General features: G+C 45.3%; 3 protein-coding genes across 3 annotated transcripts in view; 1 reads left to right on the plus strand and 2 right to left on the minus strand.

Moving 5' to 3' along the window:
* Nucleotides 1–2,904: 2,904 nt before the first annotated feature.
* Nucleotides 2,905–12,310, minus strand: zbtb1 (zinc finger and BTB domain containing 1). Its single transcript, XM_028440696.1, has 2 exons — nucleotides 12,203–12,310; nucleotides 2,905–5,233 (listed from the first exon to the last, which is right to left on the minus strand). Exon 2 carries the CDS (start codon nucleotides 5,227–5,229, stop codon nucleotides 3,343–3,345), a length of 1,887 nt encoding a protein of 628 aa, XP_028296497.1. The 5' UTR covers nucleotides 5,230–5,233; nucleotides 12,203–12,310; the 3' UTR covers nucleotides 2,905–3,342.
* A 4,307-nt stretch (nucleotides 12,311–16,617) lies between these two features.
* On the plus strand, nucleotides 16,618–19,644 carry zbtb25 (zinc finger and BTB domain containing 25). Its single transcript, XM_028440569.1, is given in 4 exon segments — nucleotides 16,618–16,713; nucleotides 18,336–18,511; nucleotides 18,588–19,392; nucleotides 19,395–19,644. Coding segments are annotated over 3 exon segments (1,104 nt in total). The 5' UTR covers nucleotides 16,618–16,713; nucleotides 18,336–18,338; the 3' UTR covers nucleotides 19,521–19,644.
* A 320-nt stretch (nucleotides 19,645–19,964) lies between these two features.
* The window catches only part of LOC114458239 (C-1-tetrahydrofolate synthase, cytoplasmic-like), a 4,406-nt gene continuing 3,492 nt past the window's right edge, over nucleotides 19,965–20,878 (minus strand). Inside the window, exons 9-11 of the mRNA XM_028440595.1 lie at nucleotides 20,305–20,432; nucleotides 20,175–20,234; nucleotides 19,965–20,108 (exon numbers count right to left, since the gene is read on the minus strand). Coding sequence (XP_028296396.1) covers nucleotides 20,094–20,108; nucleotides 20,175–20,234; nucleotides 20,305–20,432 — 203 coding nt within the window. The 3' untranslated portion in view covers nucleotides 19,965–20,093. The remainder of the gene's footprint in view (nucleotides 20,109–20,174; nucleotides 20,235–20,304; nucleotides 20,433–20,878) is intronic.

A 20,878-nucleotide genomic window follows, 5' to 3' on the forward strand; every position in this document is an offset into this window, starting at 1 on the left:
CCTAGTTCTGGTTCTGGTTCTGGTCCTGGTTCTAGTCCTAGTTCTGGTTCTATTTCTGGTTTTATTTCTAGTTCTGGTCCTAATTCTGGTTTTAGTTCTGGTTTTGGTTCTAGTCCTAGTTATGGTTCTGGTCCTGGTTCCAGTTCTAGTTCTAGTTCTGGTCCTACTTCTGGTTCTAGTGCTAGTCCTAATTCTGGTTCTGGTTCTGGTTTTGGTTCTAGTCCTAGTTCTGGTTTTATTTCTAGTTCTGGCCCTACTTCTGGTTTTGGTTCTAGTCCTAATTCTGGTTCTGGTCCTACTTCTGGTTCTGGTTTTGGTTCTAGTCCTAGTTCTGGTTCTAGTCCTACTTCTGGTTCTAGTCCTAGTTCTGGTTCTAGTTCTGGTTTTAGTTCTGGTTCTGGTTGTGGTTCTAGTCCTAGTTCTAGTTCTGGTTTTATTTCTAGTTCTTGCCCTACTTCTGGTTTTGGTTCTAGTCCTAATTCTGGTTCTGGTTTTGGTTTTGGTTTTGGTTCTAGTCCTAGTTCTGGTTCTAGTTCTGGTTTTAGTTCTGGTTCTGGTCCTAATTCTGGTTCTGGTTTTGGTTCTAGTCCTAGTTCTGGTTCTGGTTCTAGTCCTAGTTCTGGTTCTGGTTCTGGTTCTAGTTCTGGTTTTATTTCTAGTTCTGGCCCTACTTCTGGTTTTGGTTTTAGTCCTAGTCCTAGTTCTGGTTCCAGTTCCAGTTCCGGTTCCGGTTCTGGTTTTATTTATAGTTCTGGTCCTAATTCTGGTTAGAGTTCTGGTTTTGGTTCTAGTTCTGGTTCTGATTCTGGTCCTGGTTTTATTTCTAGTTCTGGCCCTACTTCTGGTTTTGGTTTTAGTCCTAGTCCTAGTTCTGGTTCCAGTTCCAGTTCCGGTTCTGGTTTTATTTATAGTTCTGGTCCTAATTCTGGTTAGAGTTCTGGTTTTGGTTCTTGTTCTGGTTCTGGTCCTGGTCCTAGTTCTACTTCTGTCTGCCTTGTGTTGGACCTAATGTCAGCCTTTGTGCTAAACACTAAACTCCTGTAGTGAGATTTCCGGGCTGACAGTGAATGCAGCACAGGGTCATCTGAGGTACCGGGAGCGCTTTGAGAACAAAGGCTTCACATGGCGGGAAATAACAGCATACAATATATAAAATAATATTTAGAATAATTGTACTTTATGTAGCCTTGGTTACAACTACAGTCATCTGGTATTTATTCACTTAAACTTAGTAATATATACTGATATACTACGAATATAAATTTATATACATCATTAATTTATAAATATATACTTATATACATAATTAACTCCATATATACTCAGTTACTACCTTTATATTAACACATTATAATCAGTTAAAGTCCAATATGTGGCAACTTTAAACATTACATTTTCATTCATTCTATTTTTACACATGTAGCAGATTACTGCAGTGTTCTGTGTGTGTGTGTCCTCAGATGACCCAGCCGTCAGTGAATGCAGCTCTGATGAGGTCACAGCAGGTAACGGCTCTGTACCATGTGACTCCACAGCCTGAGGAGACTTAACTGTCTAGAGAAGTTTCCTCTGATCAATCAGTGATCTATAACATGTTTTTATTGATCAGTGATCTATAACATGTTTTTATTGATCAGTGATCTATAACATGTTTTTATTGATCAATCAGTGATCTATAACATGTTTTTATTGATCAATCAGTGATCTATAACATGTTTTTATTGATCAATCAGTGATCTATAACATGTTTTTATTGATCAGTGATCTATAACATGTTTTTATTGATCAATCAGTGATCTATAACATGTTTTTATTGATCAATCAGTGATCTATAACATGTTTTTATTGATCAATCAGTGATCTATAACATGTTTTTATTGATCAGTGATCTATAACATGTTTTTATTGATCAGTGATCTATAACATGTTTTTATTGATCAGTGATCTATAACATGTTTTTATTGATCAATCAGTGATCTATAACATGTTTTTACTGATCGATCAGTTTCTGAAATGATTGATTAGTTGATAAATGATGAACCATAATAAAGGCATCCCCTGGTCACATGACTCACAGCTTTGCAGAGGTCACGTGAGGACTCTCAGCTCTGCTGGTTTCTCTGTTACCATGGCAACAGCTCAACATTAGTGCTCTTACCCCCCCCCCCAGGGGAGAGGAGGTCACGTGAGGACAGGAAGTGGTTTCCCTACAGGACAGATCTTTGTTTACGTGCACATTAATGAACGTTTATTTAAAACAGATATGGTTGTTTATCTGTTTACAACCACTGATTGTTTATAAGCGTTATAAACAATAATTATCCATCCTGTCTGCAGCTTATTTACACTCTTTGTAGTTGTTTGTTTGTCAGCATCAACACCCACAAAGTAAACAAACAAACCTGCACTCGTTTAGCGCAGACTTTTTAAAACTGCTGATCGGATCCATACGTCTCCATGGAGACACTGTTCCAAAACGAAAATGCTTTTTGGTAGTGTGTTGGTCAGTCTGTGTGTGAGTGTCTATTTGTGTACACAATCGTACACTGATGACATCACTGTTGATGACATCATCAGTGTTCTAATTAGGATATATATATCTAGATATTTTCTTCCGTTCATAACTTTTCAAGTTATCGTGTACACACAGACAGACAGACAGACAGACAGACAGACAGACAGACAGACAGACAGACAGACAGACAGACAGACAGACAGACAGACAGACAGACAGACAGACAGACAGACAGACAGACAGACAGACAGACAGACAGACAGACAGACAGACAGACACACACACACACACACACACACACACACACACACACACACACACACACACACACTTCCGAAAACCGTTTTCATTTTTGAAAGTAACAAACAAAGGTGAGCCCAGGCAGCAGGTTCTGGTCCACATTCAGGACTTTATTGATTCTCTTTCACACACTGAATCCAAACCAGAACAAACTGGTCCTGGTTCTGGTTGTGAAGGTGCATCAGTTTCCCATCATGCATCAGTGTGAGAGCACGTGACAGTAAAGGCACCAATCAGAGAGGTCATTTCCATCTGTGACCATCGTCTCTTTGGTTTCAGCTCATTGGACAGTGAGATGGATGAGGGGCGGAGCCTAAACACGTCATTTAGAGCCAGTTTAACTGGAGTTCTGTACTGGTTGATAGTTTACCAGTGTGGGTCAGTGACCAGCAGGGGACAACACACACACACACGCACACGCACACACGCACACACACACACACACACACACAAACACACAAACACACACACGTTTTCATGTGTGTTGAATCAGTGATGTGAAGCCCCACCCCTCAGTGATGATGTCACTATAGTCTGCGCGTGTGCGTGTTGTTGTAGTGGCTCCGCATGTCTTTCCGGAGGCGGAACTTCTCGCCGCACACACCGCAGATGTACAGGTGCACGTCCATGTGCGCCTCCAGCTGTTCTCCACTGGGGAAAATCTGGAAGCACACCTGGCAGATGGTTTCCCCTGGCGACAGGTGTGAGATCATGTGACGGACGTGGTCATGCTTGAGGAAGGTTCCCTGGTCGCACACGGGGCACACGTAGCGTGCCATGCCCCGGTGCATGTCGGTGTGGAGGCGGAGCTGGCGCTCACGCAGGAACTGCTTCCCACAGGTGGAGCAGCTGAACTGTTTCTCCTTGGTGTGTACGGTGTAGTGCTCCCGCAGGTGGCAGCGCTGGAAGAAGCCTTTCCCACAGATGCTGCAGAAATGTTTGCGGCGATGGTCGGGCTCGTCCTCGGTGGGCGCCGGGCGGAAAGGGTCATGGTCTGGGCAGGTGAGGGCGTGCTCCAGGGCGGCACCGTCGCTCTGCAAGAGCAGGCCGCAGTGAGGGCACGACAGCTCCGACCCCTCAGGGCCCTGAGGCTCCTCCCCCAATGACGCGTCATCCTCGCCGTGGGAGTCAGACTCGTGCGTGTCGCCGCAGCGCTCGGCGTGTTCCAGCAGCTGGCGCCCTTTGATCAGCACCTGGCCGCAGCGGCCGCACGCACACATGTGGCTCATGTGGTTAGACAGATAGTGGGCGGACCTGTCCTCGCTTAGCTCCACCCCACACAGTTCACAGGGCACCCCCGCCTCTTCTTTGAGGCGTCTCAGCTTGGCGGGAACCCCTGAGTCGCTGCTGCTCGCCGTGCGGCCCTCGTAGTCCAGACCGGACCGTCCTGGTCCTGGATCGTAGTCCCACAGAGAGTCTTTGGATTGGTGCGAGTCTGCCTCTAAGGCCCCGCCCTCCTCTGGAGCCCCTTCCTCCTCAGGCTCTGTCTTGATGCTCAGGGTGGGCGCGGCCTCGCCGTCCGTTCCCGCGGCGACTGATTGGATGTCCAGGTGGTCCTTGGCCTCCAGCCAGTCGGCCCGGTGCTCCTCGGCGCTGTCGGAGGCGGAGCTCTCGGCTTTGCTGGAGTCGTCGTGGTCGTGGGCGTGCGGGAGCGGGGGGGGGAGGGCCTTACGGTTGGTGCAGGTCAGGATGTGCTCGATCAGCAGTTTCTCACAGCTAAACACAAATCCACAGTCGTCACACGTGAACGTGCGGCCAAAGCGCGGGCGCTCTTTGAGGGCGGAGCTTCGGCCCGACGACCTCTTCCTAAGGTCACACGGCTGCTCGCCGCCACTGTCCATAAGCGGCAGTGCAGCAACCAGAGAGGGTGTGGCCTCTTCAGCCTGTTTGGTGGGGGCGGGGCGGGCGGCACTGCTGCTAACAACCTTTGCCACAGACTCCGCCTCCGGGGCGGAGAGTCGCTGCTGCTCAAACATTCGAACTCCAAACATCATCTTCCCTCCAACGGCAGCGGTAGAGGTGGAGGAGGAGGAGGAGGGGCTGAGGGCGGAGCTACGCAGGTCCCTGAGGTCGTCCAGTGAGTCAGGGATGTAGTACATCTGGAGGTAGGACATGGACGCCTTCAGCTCCTGGAACTCATAGCTGCCCACGGCGATGCGGCCCAGGTACATCAGCTGTAGGATCAGGTCGAAGCACTCAGCGCTGATCTGAACATTGCTCAGGTCGAGGCGCGTGGCCCCCTGCTGGTCACGAATGAACATCATCCTGAAGTAGGAGCTGCAGGCGGCCAGCACGGCTTTGTGAGCTCTGAAGTAGAAGTCTCCGATGGCGATGAGGCAGTCGCACAGGAAACCCCACTCACGCTGGTTGTTGAGCTGCTGGAGGACGTGGTCGCTGTGGCTCAGCCTCGCCATCGCCCTGACGACAGAGCAACATACAGTCAGCAACGCACGGTCAGCAATGCACGATCAGCAACATACAGTCAGCAACGCACGGTCAGCAACACACGGTCAGCAACAAACGGTCAGAAACATACAGTCAGCAACATACGGTCAGCAACGCTCGGTCAGCAACACGCGGTCAGCAACATACAGTCAGCAACGCACAATCAGCAACACACGGTCAGCAACGCAAGGTCCGCAAAATACAGACAGCAACGCACGGTCAGCAACATACAGTCAGCAACGCACGGTCAGCAACATACAGTCAGCAACACTCGGTCAGCAACACACGGTCAGCAACGCAAGGTCCACAACATACAGTCAGCAATGCACGATCAGCAACATACAGTCAGCAACGCACGGTCAGCAACATACAGTCAGCAACGCACGGTCAGCAACGCAGTCAGCAACGCACGGTCAGCACCATTTTACAAATAAATCAAGCAAGATGATTCAAACCATTATTTGTACACAAAATGTTATTTATTTTTAATACAAAACAGTGTAAAATCTATTCTGTAAACAAATAAAATCCTTCAAACACTAAAACCAAGTACATTCACTTTGCTCTAGATCAGTGGTTCTCAACTGGTGGGTCACCTTGGGACCCACATTTTACCATGTCATTAAATCGTGACCCCGTTTTTTTTAGAATTCAACCAACCAAAGTAATTCTTTCTAAAATAGCTGTTGAAAACATGTATATAATCTTTTTTAAAACATAAATCTATATATTTTCCTGTGTAACATACATTTCACAGCATGCCTGTCAAAAGAAAAGTTTATTTCAAAATAAAAGACAAGTCCAACATGAGAGATATTAAGTATTCATTTATTTTTGACCAGTTGTCCGCAACCCACCCAGTACAGGTCCCCGACCCACCAGTTGAGAATCCCTGCTCTAGATCTTCATCATCAAACACAAACTGTTCAATATCACAGAATTTGACTTGTTTTGTCTGTTACCAGTGTTTTAGCTGCAAATTGTCCTGCTATGTTTCAGAGCGCTAGCAACAACTTTCCTACCGTTAGCCTGCAGGCTAGGCTAACTTTAGCTTTAGCTTAGAGAGGGGCGTGGCAGAGGAGTTTATTAATCAACTCAAAGTTAGTATTAATAATAATTTTTTCTTGAGTGTACCAAGTTTCATTCTTTGTAGATATATTCAATTGTGGACATTTGTTTTATTTAGCAAATAAAATACATGTATAATTGGATTAATATATATATATATATATAATCTCTTCCTCACCCTCCGTGGGCCGTCTCTTTTTTCCTCCAAGCTCAGGTCCTCTACCAGAGGCCTGAGATCTTGAGGGTTCTTCAGTATCTTTGCTGTTCCTAAAACTGCACTTTTCTGGACTGAGATGTCTGATGTATTTCCTGGGATCTGCTGGAGCCACTCCTCCAGTTTGGGAGTCACTGCCCCAATGACCACAGGCACCACTGATGCCTTCACCCTCCAGACCTTCTCCAACTCTTCTCTGAGCCCCTGGTATTTCTCTAGTTTCTCGTGTTCCTTTTTCCTGATGTTGAGGTCGCTCGGTGTTGCTATGACAACCACAACGGCTTTCCTCTGCAGACACCACAATGTCTGGTTGGTTCTCCATTACCATTCTGTCCGTCTGTATCTGGAAGTCCCACAGGATCTTAGCTCGGTCATTCTCTACCACCTTTGGAGGTGTTTCCCACTTTGACCTTGGGGTTTCCAGCCCATACTCTGCACAGATGTTCCTGTACACTATACCAGTCACTTGGTTATGGAGCTCCATGTAAGCTTTCCCTGCCAGCATCTTACACCCTGCAGTTATGTGCTGGATTGTCTCATTGGCCTCTTTGCACAGTCTACACCTGGGGTCTTGTCTGGTGTGGTAGATCTGGGCCTCTATTGCTCTGGTGCTCAAGGCCTGCTCCTGTGCAGCCATGATGAGTGTCTCTGTGCTGTCCTTTAGTCCAGCTCTGTCTAGACATTGGTACCATTTTCTGATATCCACCAATTCAGTAGGGGCTTGTCCTCCCATGATGGAACCTCCAGCACCTCATCTTCTGTTTCCCATTGTCTGAGACTCTCACTGAGGACATCATCTGTTGGAGTCTTGTCTTTGATGTACTTATGGATCTTGGATGTTTCATCCTGGATAGTGTCTCTCACACTCACTAGTCCTCGGCCTCCTTCCTTACGGCTAGCGTACAGTCTCAGGGTGCTGGATTTGGGGTGGAACCCTCCGTGCATGGTTAGGAGCTTTCGCGTCTTAACATCTGTGGTCTGTATCCATCCTTTGGCCAGCTTATTATTCCTGCAGGGTATCTGATTACTGGCAGGGCGTAGCTGTTTATTGCCCAGGACTTGTTCTTGCCATTGAGCTGGCTTCTTAGGACACGCCTTACTTGTTGGAGGTATTTGGCCGTAGCCGCTTTCCCTGTCACCTCTTCGAGGTTGTCATTTGCTTGTGGGACTACCTTCCCTCTCTTAGTCACCATCAACCACACTTCTCTAGTCCGAATGACATCCCAATGTCTGCACTGTATATCCGGGTGGTATAGATCAGTGAGTCGATGTCTCGCTCATTCTTAGCGTACAGCATGATGTCATCCATGTAGAGGAGGTGACTGATGGTGGCCCCGTTCCTGAGTCGGTATCCATAGCCAGTCTTGTTGATTATTTGGCTGAGGGGGTTCAGACCTATGCAGAACAGCAGTGGGGACAGGGCGTCTCCTTGGAATATGCCACATTTGATGGAGACTTGTGCAAGTGGCTTGCCATTGGCTTCAAGGGTGGTTTTCCACAGCCTCATCGAGTTTGCAATGAAGGCTCTTAGAGTCCTGTTGATGTTGTATAGCTCCAGGCATTCAATGATCAATGATGGTGTGGCATTGAGTCGTAGGCCTTCTTGTAATCAATCCAGGCAGTGCTCAGGTTAGTATGTCGGGTTCTGCAGTCTCGAGCGACTGTTCTGTCTACCTGGTGTTTGGCACCTCTGGTATCTTTACCGATCCCCTTCTGAGCTGTGCTCATGTATTGATCCATGTGCCCGCTTATCTTAGCCGCTATGGTGCTGGACATGAGCTTCCACGTTGTGGAGAGGCAGGTTATTGGAAGATAGTTGGATGGGGCTGTACCCTTTGAGGGATCAGGATTGTGCGCCCTTCGGTTAACCATTCAGGGTGATTCCCATCGCTCAGCAGCTGGTTCATTTGTGCTGCCAAGCACTCGTGGAGTGCCGTGACTTTCTTAAGCCAGTAGGCGTGTATCATGTCAGGGCCTGGTGCTGTTTTTCATACCTGAGGCTCTTATATATATATATATAAAATATTCGTTTTTACTTGATTATGTTATTTTTGTAATTGCTGAGCGTAATAATTGAAATCGTAATCAAAATTTGATTAATTGCACAGCCTTAATCGTAAATGTATTTGTAGGAGTTATTTTTCTTTCTTATAGAACTCCTCCTATAGAATATTAATGACACGTATGTCATCTCATAGGGACAAGGCCAAGGTCAAGGTTGGGTCAAGTGTAAAAAAAAACAAAAAATTCCATATCTCTATGAATATTTATCGCACAAGTTTGATGCTTACAATTATGAAAAGCTCATCTCAAGTTGAGTCTTTTATTTTGTAGGACCAAAGCTGTACGACCTACCAGTAAAAAGATCAGTAATGGTCAAAGTTCATGACATCACAAAAAAAATAAAAAACAACTTGGCCAAAAATTGAGATACAGTGCTCAGACTGGTACCATTGAACAACATTTTCTTTCAATGTGTGACCTCCCTTTCTCTTGTGTTTTTTTTGTAGAAGCTATTGAAAGAAATACTTCAAAAATGAGGAAAATCGACTTATAAAACTTAATTATAAATCACCAAAGTGTTTTTTTAAATTATTTATAGTGTATATATAAGAACACCAATGAAGTTCATCATTGTTTTCTGGTTTTTCCTGTTCTTTGAAGAATCTATTGAAAGAAATATTGTAATTGGTGTACACTACACCATGTACACTACACCATGTACACTACACTATATATACTACACTATAGATACTACACCATGTACACTACACCATGTACACTACACCATGTATACTACACCATGTACACTACACTATAGATACTACACCATGTACACTACACTATATATACTACACCATGTACACTACACCATAGATACTACACCATGTACACTACACTATATATACTACACCATGTACACTACACCATGTACACTACACTATATATACTACACCATGTACACTACACTATATATACTACACCATGTACACTACACCATGTACACTACACTATATATACTACACTATAGATACTACACCATGTACACTACACCATGTACACTACACCACAGATACTACACCATGTATTCTACACCATATACACTACACCATACCTGTCAAGTATCCCGTTTTGGCCGGAAAACTCCAGTATTTTACCCCTCTTTCCCGCCATCTTCCCGTATTACTATTTTCCCGTAAATATCCCATATTTTAATGTAATAAATAAAAGATGCCTCACAAAACTGAACGCCCTCACTAGCCTCACGAGAACTGCCATCTGAAGTAGCCTGGGTTCTCGCGAGATTAGTGCTGACATCAGCAACAAACCCAGAAACAACAGAACAGAGATGATAATGAAGACGTTCTGATGATAAAAACTAAGAACTGGTGTAAATACGTTATAAAATATAACATAGAGTTTATCTTCATAAAGACCATCAGGATGTGACACAGTTACACGTTCTGTTAGATTAATAACTGATATTTTAACGTCTACCACAGCAGAAGGAACCACGTAAGTCACCATGAAAAATCATCCAATCACAAGCTCCATAAATATACACTGTTTATAAAGTGTTAAATAATGTAAAGTCTGTAATAAATGTGTCTAATAAGTCATTAGTGAATACCAGAGAACCACATGAGTGAGTATGAGAAATTATAATAACATATATAATAAAACTTAACTTAAAGACAAGCAACATGAAATTATCAGTAAATATACAACGTGTTGACTTGTATATAAACTGTAAGTATATTAAATAAACACATGTGCTTCATATACACATTTAGGGTTAGGGTAGAGCTGGGCAATATATCGAGATTCAAGATGTATCGAGTTACACTATGTACACAACACTATGTATACTACACTATGTACACTACACCATGTACACTACACTGTATATACTACACCATGTATACTACACCATATACACTACACCATGTACACTACACCATGTACACTACACCATGTACACTACACCATGTACACTACTGTACACTACACCATGTACACTACACCATATACACTACACCATGTACACTACACTATATATACTACACCATGTATACTACACCATATACACTACACCATGTACACTACACCATGTACACTACTGTACACTACACCATGTACACTACACCATATACACTACACCATGTACACTACACCATATACACTACACCATATACACTACACCATGTATACTACTGTACATCATGTACACTACACCATGTATACTACTGTACACCATGTACACTACACCATGTATACTACTGTACATCATGTACACTACACCATGTACACTACACCATGTATACTACTGTACACCATGTACACTACACCATGTACACTACACCATGTACACTACACCATGTATACTACTGTACATCATGTACACTACACCATGTACACTACACCATGTATACTACTGTACACCATGTACACTACACCATGTACACTACACCATGTACACTACACCATGTACACTACACTATATATACTTCACGATGCAGGACACGATTTAGCTGAGACTTGCACGATCCCACAAAATAGACGCACAAGTCGAAAATGCCTGTCGATAGTGACATAGGAAACAATGGGATATTTTCTATGGAAACACTTCCATTGTAGTCATTTTGCATTCGTGTTGTGACCTTTTTGCATTTGTGTTCTTTTCTGTAAATGCATTCACCTGACACTTCCCGGCCACCGGGTTTCCGCAACGGAAGTGTTTCCGACGGACACGTTTCTGGCAGATGTTTTTAACCCACCAGAACAGAGAAGAAGAAGAAGAACACATCGAAACGCGTATGAAAGTAAGTGAAAGTTGATTAGGATACTCTTATATTTTTCATATCAGGTTATCATATCATAATACCCGTCCGACTGTCCAACTGTAATACCGGTCCGTCGGAAACACTTCTGTTGTGACCTGTTTGCATTTGTGTTCGTTTCTGAAAATGCATTCACCTGACACTTCCCAGCCACCATACTATAGGGCTTCTCTTTGGGTACTATTTAATTTAGCTACTTTTTACTTGTACTTGAGTATTTTAAAAGCGACTAACTTGTACTTGTAACTTGAGTAAAATATATCACTGTTATTTACACCTCTGATCATCTCTGACTCTTTAGTAATCGTATTAAACGCCAACTACTCCGTTACTACTCCGTTACTACTCCGTTACACCACAGAGAGCATCGATACCACCTCCTCTGATGGTGTGTGTGATCGGTTCTAGTCCAGTTCGATACCGCTAGCCTCCATTAGCCTCCGTTAGCCCGGAGGTTCAGGGGCAGGCCGCAAAACCTCCAAAATAAGAGCCTGGTTGTCTGTAGAGCAGCTACAAGCACGTGAGTCAACATTAACCGAAGTTTAAACATGACACAGATTTATGTCAGTACACACTAAGACTGGAATTCATGTCACAACACCGACGTACATAAACCACAGGACATACAGGGCTTTTATTCTGAAAAACTCGATCGGATAACATTGTGAAAAAAATGACCCCTCAATGACGTCATTGTTCGGTAAAGCTCAGAAAAACAACAAAAGCAGTGAGCCGACACATCAGTATAATATGTAAAGCCGCTAAGAACCGACCCACAGCGGGTTTGGACCGGGTTTACACCGCTTTAGAACTACTCACCTGGAAGACAGAGGGAGCTGCTTCTTCTTCTGCTTCCGTTCAGAGTACAGCGGCAGGAACCTCAGGGATTTTCAAAATAAGAGCCTTTGAACTTGGGCGCACTGTTTCAAAATAAAACAACGCCTTTCTTTCATGTATTCACTAAGTTTTATTCTATTTTCAAATGCCACAGTTAGGAAAATAGTAATCTGGAAATTTAGTTTTTATAATTTATATTCTCTTTTACTCTTTTCAATTCAGCATTTTACTTTTAATTATCCATAGGTATAATAGGTTTAAAACACACACACAGACACACGTGCACACACACATAGACACACACGCACACACAGACACACACGCACACATAGACACACACACACACACACACGTAGACACACAAAGACACACACACACACACATAGACACACACACACATAGACACACACACACACACATAGACACACACGCACACATAGATACACATAGACACACACTCGCACACATAGACACACACACACATAGACACACACGCACACATAGATACACATAGACACACACACACATAGACACACGCACACATAGACACACACATTGACACACACACATAGACACACACGCACACATAGACACACACATAGACACACATGCACACAGACACACATTGACACACACACATAGACACACACGCACACATAGACACACACATAGACACACATGCACACAGACACACATAGACACACACACATAGACACACGCACACATAGACACACACACATAGACACACACACAGACACACGCACACATAGACACACACACGCACGCACACATAGACACACACGCACACACAGACACACACACAAACACACACGCACACATTGACACACACACATAGACACACACGCACACATAGACACACACATAGACGCACACATTGACACACACACATAGACACACACGCACACATAGACACACACATAGACACACAGACACACACATAGACACACAGACACAGACACACACGCACACACACATAGACAGACACACACACACACAAACACACACGCACGCATAGACACACACACACACGTAGACACACAAAGACACACACACACACATAGACACACACACATACACGCATACACACACATTGACACACACACATAGACACACACGCACACATAGACACACGCACACATAGACACACGCACACATAGACACACACATAGACACACATACACATAAACACACACGCACACATAGCTACACACACACAGACACACACACACAGACACACACATACACGCGCACACACACACACACACATAGACACACGCACACATAGACACACACACACACACACATAAACGCACACACACACATAGACACACATTGACACACACACATAGACACACACGCACACACACGCACCGCACGCATACACACACGCACACATACACGCACACTCGCACACATAGGCACACACGCACACATAGACACACACGCACACATAGATACATACACACACATAGACACACACACACATAGACACACACGCACACATAGATACACATAGACACACACTCGCACACATAGACACACACACACATAGACACACACGCACACATAGATACACATAGACACACACACACATACACGCACACACACACATAGACACACACATTGACACACACGCACACATAGATACACATAGACACACACTCGCACACATAGACACACACACACATAGACACACATGCACACAGACACACACATAGACACACACACATAGACACACGCACACATAGACACACACACATAGACACACACACACATAGACACACACACAGACACACGCACACACATAGACACACACACATAGACACACACACACAGACACACGCACACACACATAGACACACACGCACACACAGACGCACACACACACACGCACACACAGACACACACACACACAAACACACAAGCACACATCGACACACACACACACGTAGACACACAAAGACACACACACACACATAGACACACATATACACACACACACACACATAGACGCACACACATAGACACACACACATAGACACACACATAGACACACACACAAACACACACACGCACCGCACGCATACACACACGCACACATACACGCACACACACACACACATAGACACGCACACATAGATACACATAGACACACACGCACACATAGACACACACTCGCACACATAGACACACACACACATAGACACACACGCACACATAGACACACACACATAGACACACGCATACACGCACACACACACATAGACACACACACACACATAGACACACGCATACATAGACACACACATAGACACACACGCACACATAGACACACACACACACACATACACGCACACACACACATAGACACACACATAGACACACACGCATACATAGACACACACATACACGCACACACACACACACATAGACACACACACAGCTACACACACACATAGACACACACATACACGCACACACACACACACAAACACACACACGCACCGCACGCATACACACACGCACACATACACGCACACTCACACACATAGACACACGCACACATAGATACACATAGACACACACACACTCGCACACATAGACACACACACACATAGACACACACGCACACATAGATACACATAGACACACACACACATAGACACACACACACACACACACACATAGACACACACGCACACATAGACACACACTCGCACACATAGACACACACACACATAGACACACACGCACACATAGATACACATAGACACGCACACATAGATACACATAGACACACACGCACACATAGACACACACTCGCACACATAGACACACACACACATAGACACACATGCACACATAGATACACATAGACACGCACACATAGATACACATAGACACACACACACATAGACACACGCATACACGCACACACACACATAGACACACACACACACATAGACACACACGCATACATAGACACACACGCACACATAGACACACACACATACACGCACACACACACATAGACACACACACACATATAGACACACACGCATACATAGACACACACATACAAGCACACACACACACACATAGACACACACACAGCTACACACACACATAGACACACACATACACGCACACACACATAGACACACACACACAAACACACACACGCACCGCACGCATACACACACGCACACATACACGCACACATAGATACACATAGACACACGCACACATAGACACACACGCACACATAGATACACACACACACATATAGACAATCACACACACACACACACACACAGACAATCACACACACACATAGACACACACACACACACACACATATAGACCATCACACACACACTTAGACACACACACACATATAGACCATCACACACACACACAAACACACACACGCACACACACGCACCGCACGCATACACACACGCACACATACACGCACACATAGATACACATGGACACACGCACACATAGACACACACGCACACACATATAGACAATCACACACACACACACCACACACACACACATATAGACAATCACACACACACATAGACACACACACACATATAGACCATCACACACACACTTAGACACACACACACACATATAGACCATCACACACACACATACACACACACACACATAGACAATCACACACACATAGACACACACACACACATATAGACAATCACACACACACACACACACACACACACACACATATAGACAATCACACACACACATAGACACACACACACACACACACACATATAGACAATCACACACACACACACACACACACACACACACACAGACAATCAAACACACACACACACACACACACACACATATAGACAATCACACACACACATAGACACACACACACACACACATATAGACAATCACACACACACACACACACACACACACACACACACACACACACACACACACACACACACACACACACACAGACAATCAAACACACACACACACACATATAGACAATCACACACACACACATATAGACAATCACACACACACACACACACACACACACACACACACACATATAGACAATCACACACACACATAGACACACACACACACACACATATAGACAATCACACACACACACACGCACACAATCAAACACACACACACACACACACACACACACACACACACACACACACACATATAGACAATCACACACACACATAGACACACACACACATATAGACAATCACACACACACACAGACAATCAAACACACACACACACACACACACACACACACACACACACACAGGTTTGGGATGCTTTAGGATGCTGAGCTGAATCACGTGAGAAGCTCCTTCTCGCGAGACTTGCAGCGTGTGTTGGAGGGTCTGCAGCGGTCGCTCGTGAGGACAGAGTGCTCTTTTCACGCGGTAAGAGGCCGGCCTAGTGCGCGTGCACGGCGGGATGCGCGTGTTGGTGCGTGCAGGCGTGCACGCGCACATGAAATGAGGACGGGCAACTGTGGACGAAGGCTGCAGTCCGTGGGCACGAGAGTGCGTGCACGCGCAGCTGGTGTCCTTATGCCATGGTAGCCCGTGCACGCGCACATGTGTACACGCTACTAGTGGTGTGTTTGTGTGTGTGTGTGTGTGTCTTTGAATTGGGTCATTCTATTGGCTGTCTCTGAACATGTGACTTTAGGAACACATTTGGTGAATATCTATCTATACTATAATACAAGAGAGGTCTGTGTGTGTGTGTGTGTGTGTGTGTGTGTGTGTGTGTGTGTGTGTGTGTGTGTGTGTGTGTGTGTGTGTGTGTGATTGTCTATATGTGTGTGTGTGTGTGTGTCTATGTGTGTGTGATTGTCTATGTGTGTGTGTGTGTGTGTGATGGTCTATATGTGTGTGCGTGTGTGTGATTGTCTATATGTGTGTGTGTGCGTGTGTGTGTGATTGTCTATATGTGTGTGTGTGTGTGATTGTTTATATGTGTGTGTGTGTGTGTGTGATTGTCTATATGTGTGTGTGTGTGATTGTCTATATGTGTGTGCGTGTGTGTGTGTGTGATTGTCTATATGTGCGTGTGTGTGTGTGATTGTCTATATGTGTGTGTGATTGTTTATATGTGTGTGTGTGTGTGTGTGATTGTCTATGTGTGTGTGTGTGATAGTCAATGTGTGTGTGTGTGTGTGATTGTCAGTGTGTGCGTGTGTGTGATTATCTCCCTGACACGGTGTGAGTTAGACCTGAAACTTTGTCCACAGCTTCCAAATACCCTGAGTTTGTGCATCTGTTATTTTGGAGTAATTTGGTCATTTCCAAATGTTTATTTTAATTTTATTTTGGCTGAACGACACATTCATGTTCACCCAGAAGTGAAACCTATTCATCTTCTGACCTCAGGGTGTGAGGGGGCGCTAGTGCACCATCTATATCTATTTCACTACACAGCTCTTCACCTGAGCTAGAGTCACGTGTGCAGCCAGAGCCAATCACTGCGCACACAGCCAATCAGACACTGACTAAACACACGAGTGAGAGAGAAGAAGATAGTTTAGACCGGAGAGGGGGAGGGGCATCTGAGCAGCCGCACTGACACTGATAAACTAGCAAAGCTCTCAAGTCTCACTGATTGGACCTGAAATCTTAATGCAGAAATCTTCTTGTGTTTGGCCCTCATTTATAAAGGAAGCGTATACGACACTTGTAAGAAACGTGTAGGATTTATATAAAAAAATGTACCATGTAAGACAACTTTAGAGTTGGTTGTGACAGGCTTAGAACGTATAGCGCTGTCTGTTATAAGTTTGAATGTGTTTTTGCGTATACATTTTCTGTTTTAGCATGTATATAATACGTTATATAACATATATGACTTATAGGGTACAGTTATATATATATATATATATATATATATATATAATTTTTTTGAGTGTCTATTGATTGGTGGGTGTGTCACTTGGTACCAGTGACCACTGCTGGTTTCTAGCGGTACTGCACAAGATACAAGTTAAAAAGTGTGTGTGTGTGTGTGTGTGTGTGTGTTCCAGGTGATGGAGTTGTCGTCACACAGTCTTGTGTTGCTGCAGCAGCTCAACGTTCAGCGTGAGTTTGGTTTCCTGTGTGATTGTACGGTTGCCATCGGTAACGTGTACTTTAAGGCCCACAGGGCGGTGCTTGCTGCCTTCTCCAATTACTTTAAGATGATCTTCATCCACCAATCCAGGTGAGGAGGGGTGGGGCTTACTGTGGGATGTACAGTGCAGTTCTGACCTGTTTTTGTGTGTGTGTGTGTGTGTCAGTGAATGTATAAAGATCCAACCGTCTGACATCCAACCGGACGTGTTCAGTTTCCTGCTCCACATCATGTACACGGGCTCGTGTCCTCAGACCCCCGTGGACGGGACTCGCCTCCAGGAGGGAATCCGTTTCCTCCATGCCTACACGCTGTGCAGGAAGGCGGGCGATGCAGAGGCCGACACCCTCCGCATGTCCAACCTTTACGGCATACAGATATCCTCTCAGCTCACTGGCAAGGACGGCAACACCGTCTCCAAGGCAGCCGGCGCGTCCAGCGCAGAGGAGGGGGGGCGTTCCCCCGGGCAAGGGGGACGTTCTCTGGGTGTAGAGGGTGTGGCCTCAGAAGTCCTGTCCACCACTCTGCGTACCGTCTGCTCAGGGGCTTCAGTAGAGGACACGGACGTTCCTGTTTGTGTCAAACAGGAGCAAGTTGAGGAAGAGGCTGAGGGGGCAGGGCCTCTATTCAGCCACGCCCTCAACCCTCACAGCGCCGAGCTGGACACTGGTATGGAGAATGACGGGGTGGGGCCTGAGTCGTTGGAGGCCGGCTGTTTGGAGGAAGCGCTGAGGCGGAGCCAAGCGCTAGCCAATCAGCTGGCCGCAGAGCTGAGGCGGAGCCGAGGGGGCGGAGCAGGAAGTGGCGATGCGCTGAGCTCTCGTAAACGTAAGATTGCGTGTGCCGTGTGCAGCGTGCGCTTCACACACAAGACTCAGCTGCAGGAGCACATGTACCAACACACGGGGAAGCCCCGCCTCCATCGCTACGGGCGCCTCTGCCCGCTGCCAGGCCCCGCCCACCTGTGCGAGGGGGCGGGGTCTCATCGGGAGCCTCCGCCTCACTGTCAGAGGACGCACACAGAGACAACGGAAGCTCCTGCTACTCCCTGGACTCAGAGGTGTCCCAGGAGAGCGGGGACGGACTTCCTGTGGAGTGATGATGTCACTGATTATGTCATTGGTGTTTTGTACAGGTGTGGCTGTGCAATGTGACCCTCAGGTTACTGTTTTTGTCTTCACCATCCTCTGCTTTGATTGGCCACTTTGTGCTTGAACCTGATGACATCACTGTGCGGGTGGAGTCAGCAGTGTGTTTTGTGTTTTCTGTGTGAGGTCACATGACCGGTGTGGTGTTATTGTTATTGTTGTTCCTTGTTTGTAAATAAAATTATTTGTTTTTTCATGCTTTGTCTTTCATAGATGAAAGTACTGTTCTTGTTTCTTTATCTTACATTCATTTCCAGGTGAAGGCGTTGCCATGGCAACTGTTTTTTGACAGTTCTCATGCATGAAAATAATATTTCGAGACAATTTATTTTGAAAAACATCCATTTGAAAGTAAAATTTAGCTTTTATTTTAAAATAAATAGCTGGATATTGTCTTTTTCGATTGATTTTTTATTTTGATAGTGTCAGACATTTTTTTCTCACACATTGTTCCTAAACACAGTGGAAGCTTTTCAAAATAAAAGGCCCTGAAGGATTCCTCTGTCTGTCCTCTGGTTGGTCAGTTAACATCTGTCCACCTGCTGACAGACACACACTGAGTTAGTCACATAAACTACAGACATAAACTACAGACAGCAACAGACCGTGTCAGTCGTCCAGCTGTGAGTCTTCAGCAGGAACCTCTGAGCGCTGCGGACCGTGTTCTGTGAGGGACCCGAACCTTAGATTTAAAACCCCACTATCACATACTGATTGACAGAGAGACACACTGACCTCCATCAGCATGGACACCGTCATTGGCCCCACCCCTCCAGGGACAGGTGTGATGAATCCTGCTCTCTGATTGGCTGAGGAGTAGTGGACATCTCCAACCACTCGTTTACCGCCAACCTTTGTGTCATCTATTACAACATTAACGATATCTACGTTAAAGATCTCTACATTATAGTTATAAACATAGTGTTAGGGCTGGTTCCTCCTGGCCTAGCGGGTGGACGGCCCTGTATAGGGCCAGTGTCCTACCTACTTTAGGATTCACACCCTAGAGGGGGCCCTCTAGGATGTTATCTCAGAAGGCTTGAGGAGCCGCACCATTATTTATTCATTTATGAACAAAAAATGATTAAAATTATCAACAGAACTAAACAAAAGTAGGGAGGCTACTGGGCCAACCCTATAGAGGGCCCCCCACCCAGCATCCATCCTCTAAACTACAAAAAGTTACTAAAGACTAAATTTATATAAGCAGGACAACCAGAAATCTCCAGTCCAAACTAAAAGAGCTGATTGTCTGCTGATGCTCCTCTGTCCTGGTCCTCTCAGCCTTTATATAGTAGCTCCTCCTCCC

The sequence above is a fragment of the Gouania willdenowi genome, assembly GCF_900634775.1.
Source record: "Gouania willdenowi chromosome 24 unlocalized genomic scaffold, fGouWil2.1 scaffold_320_arrow_ctg1, whole genome shotgun sequence".
NCBI classification, from domain to species: Eukaryota; Metazoa; Chordata; class Actinopteri; order Blenniiformes; family Gobiesocidae; genus Gouania; species Gouania willdenowi.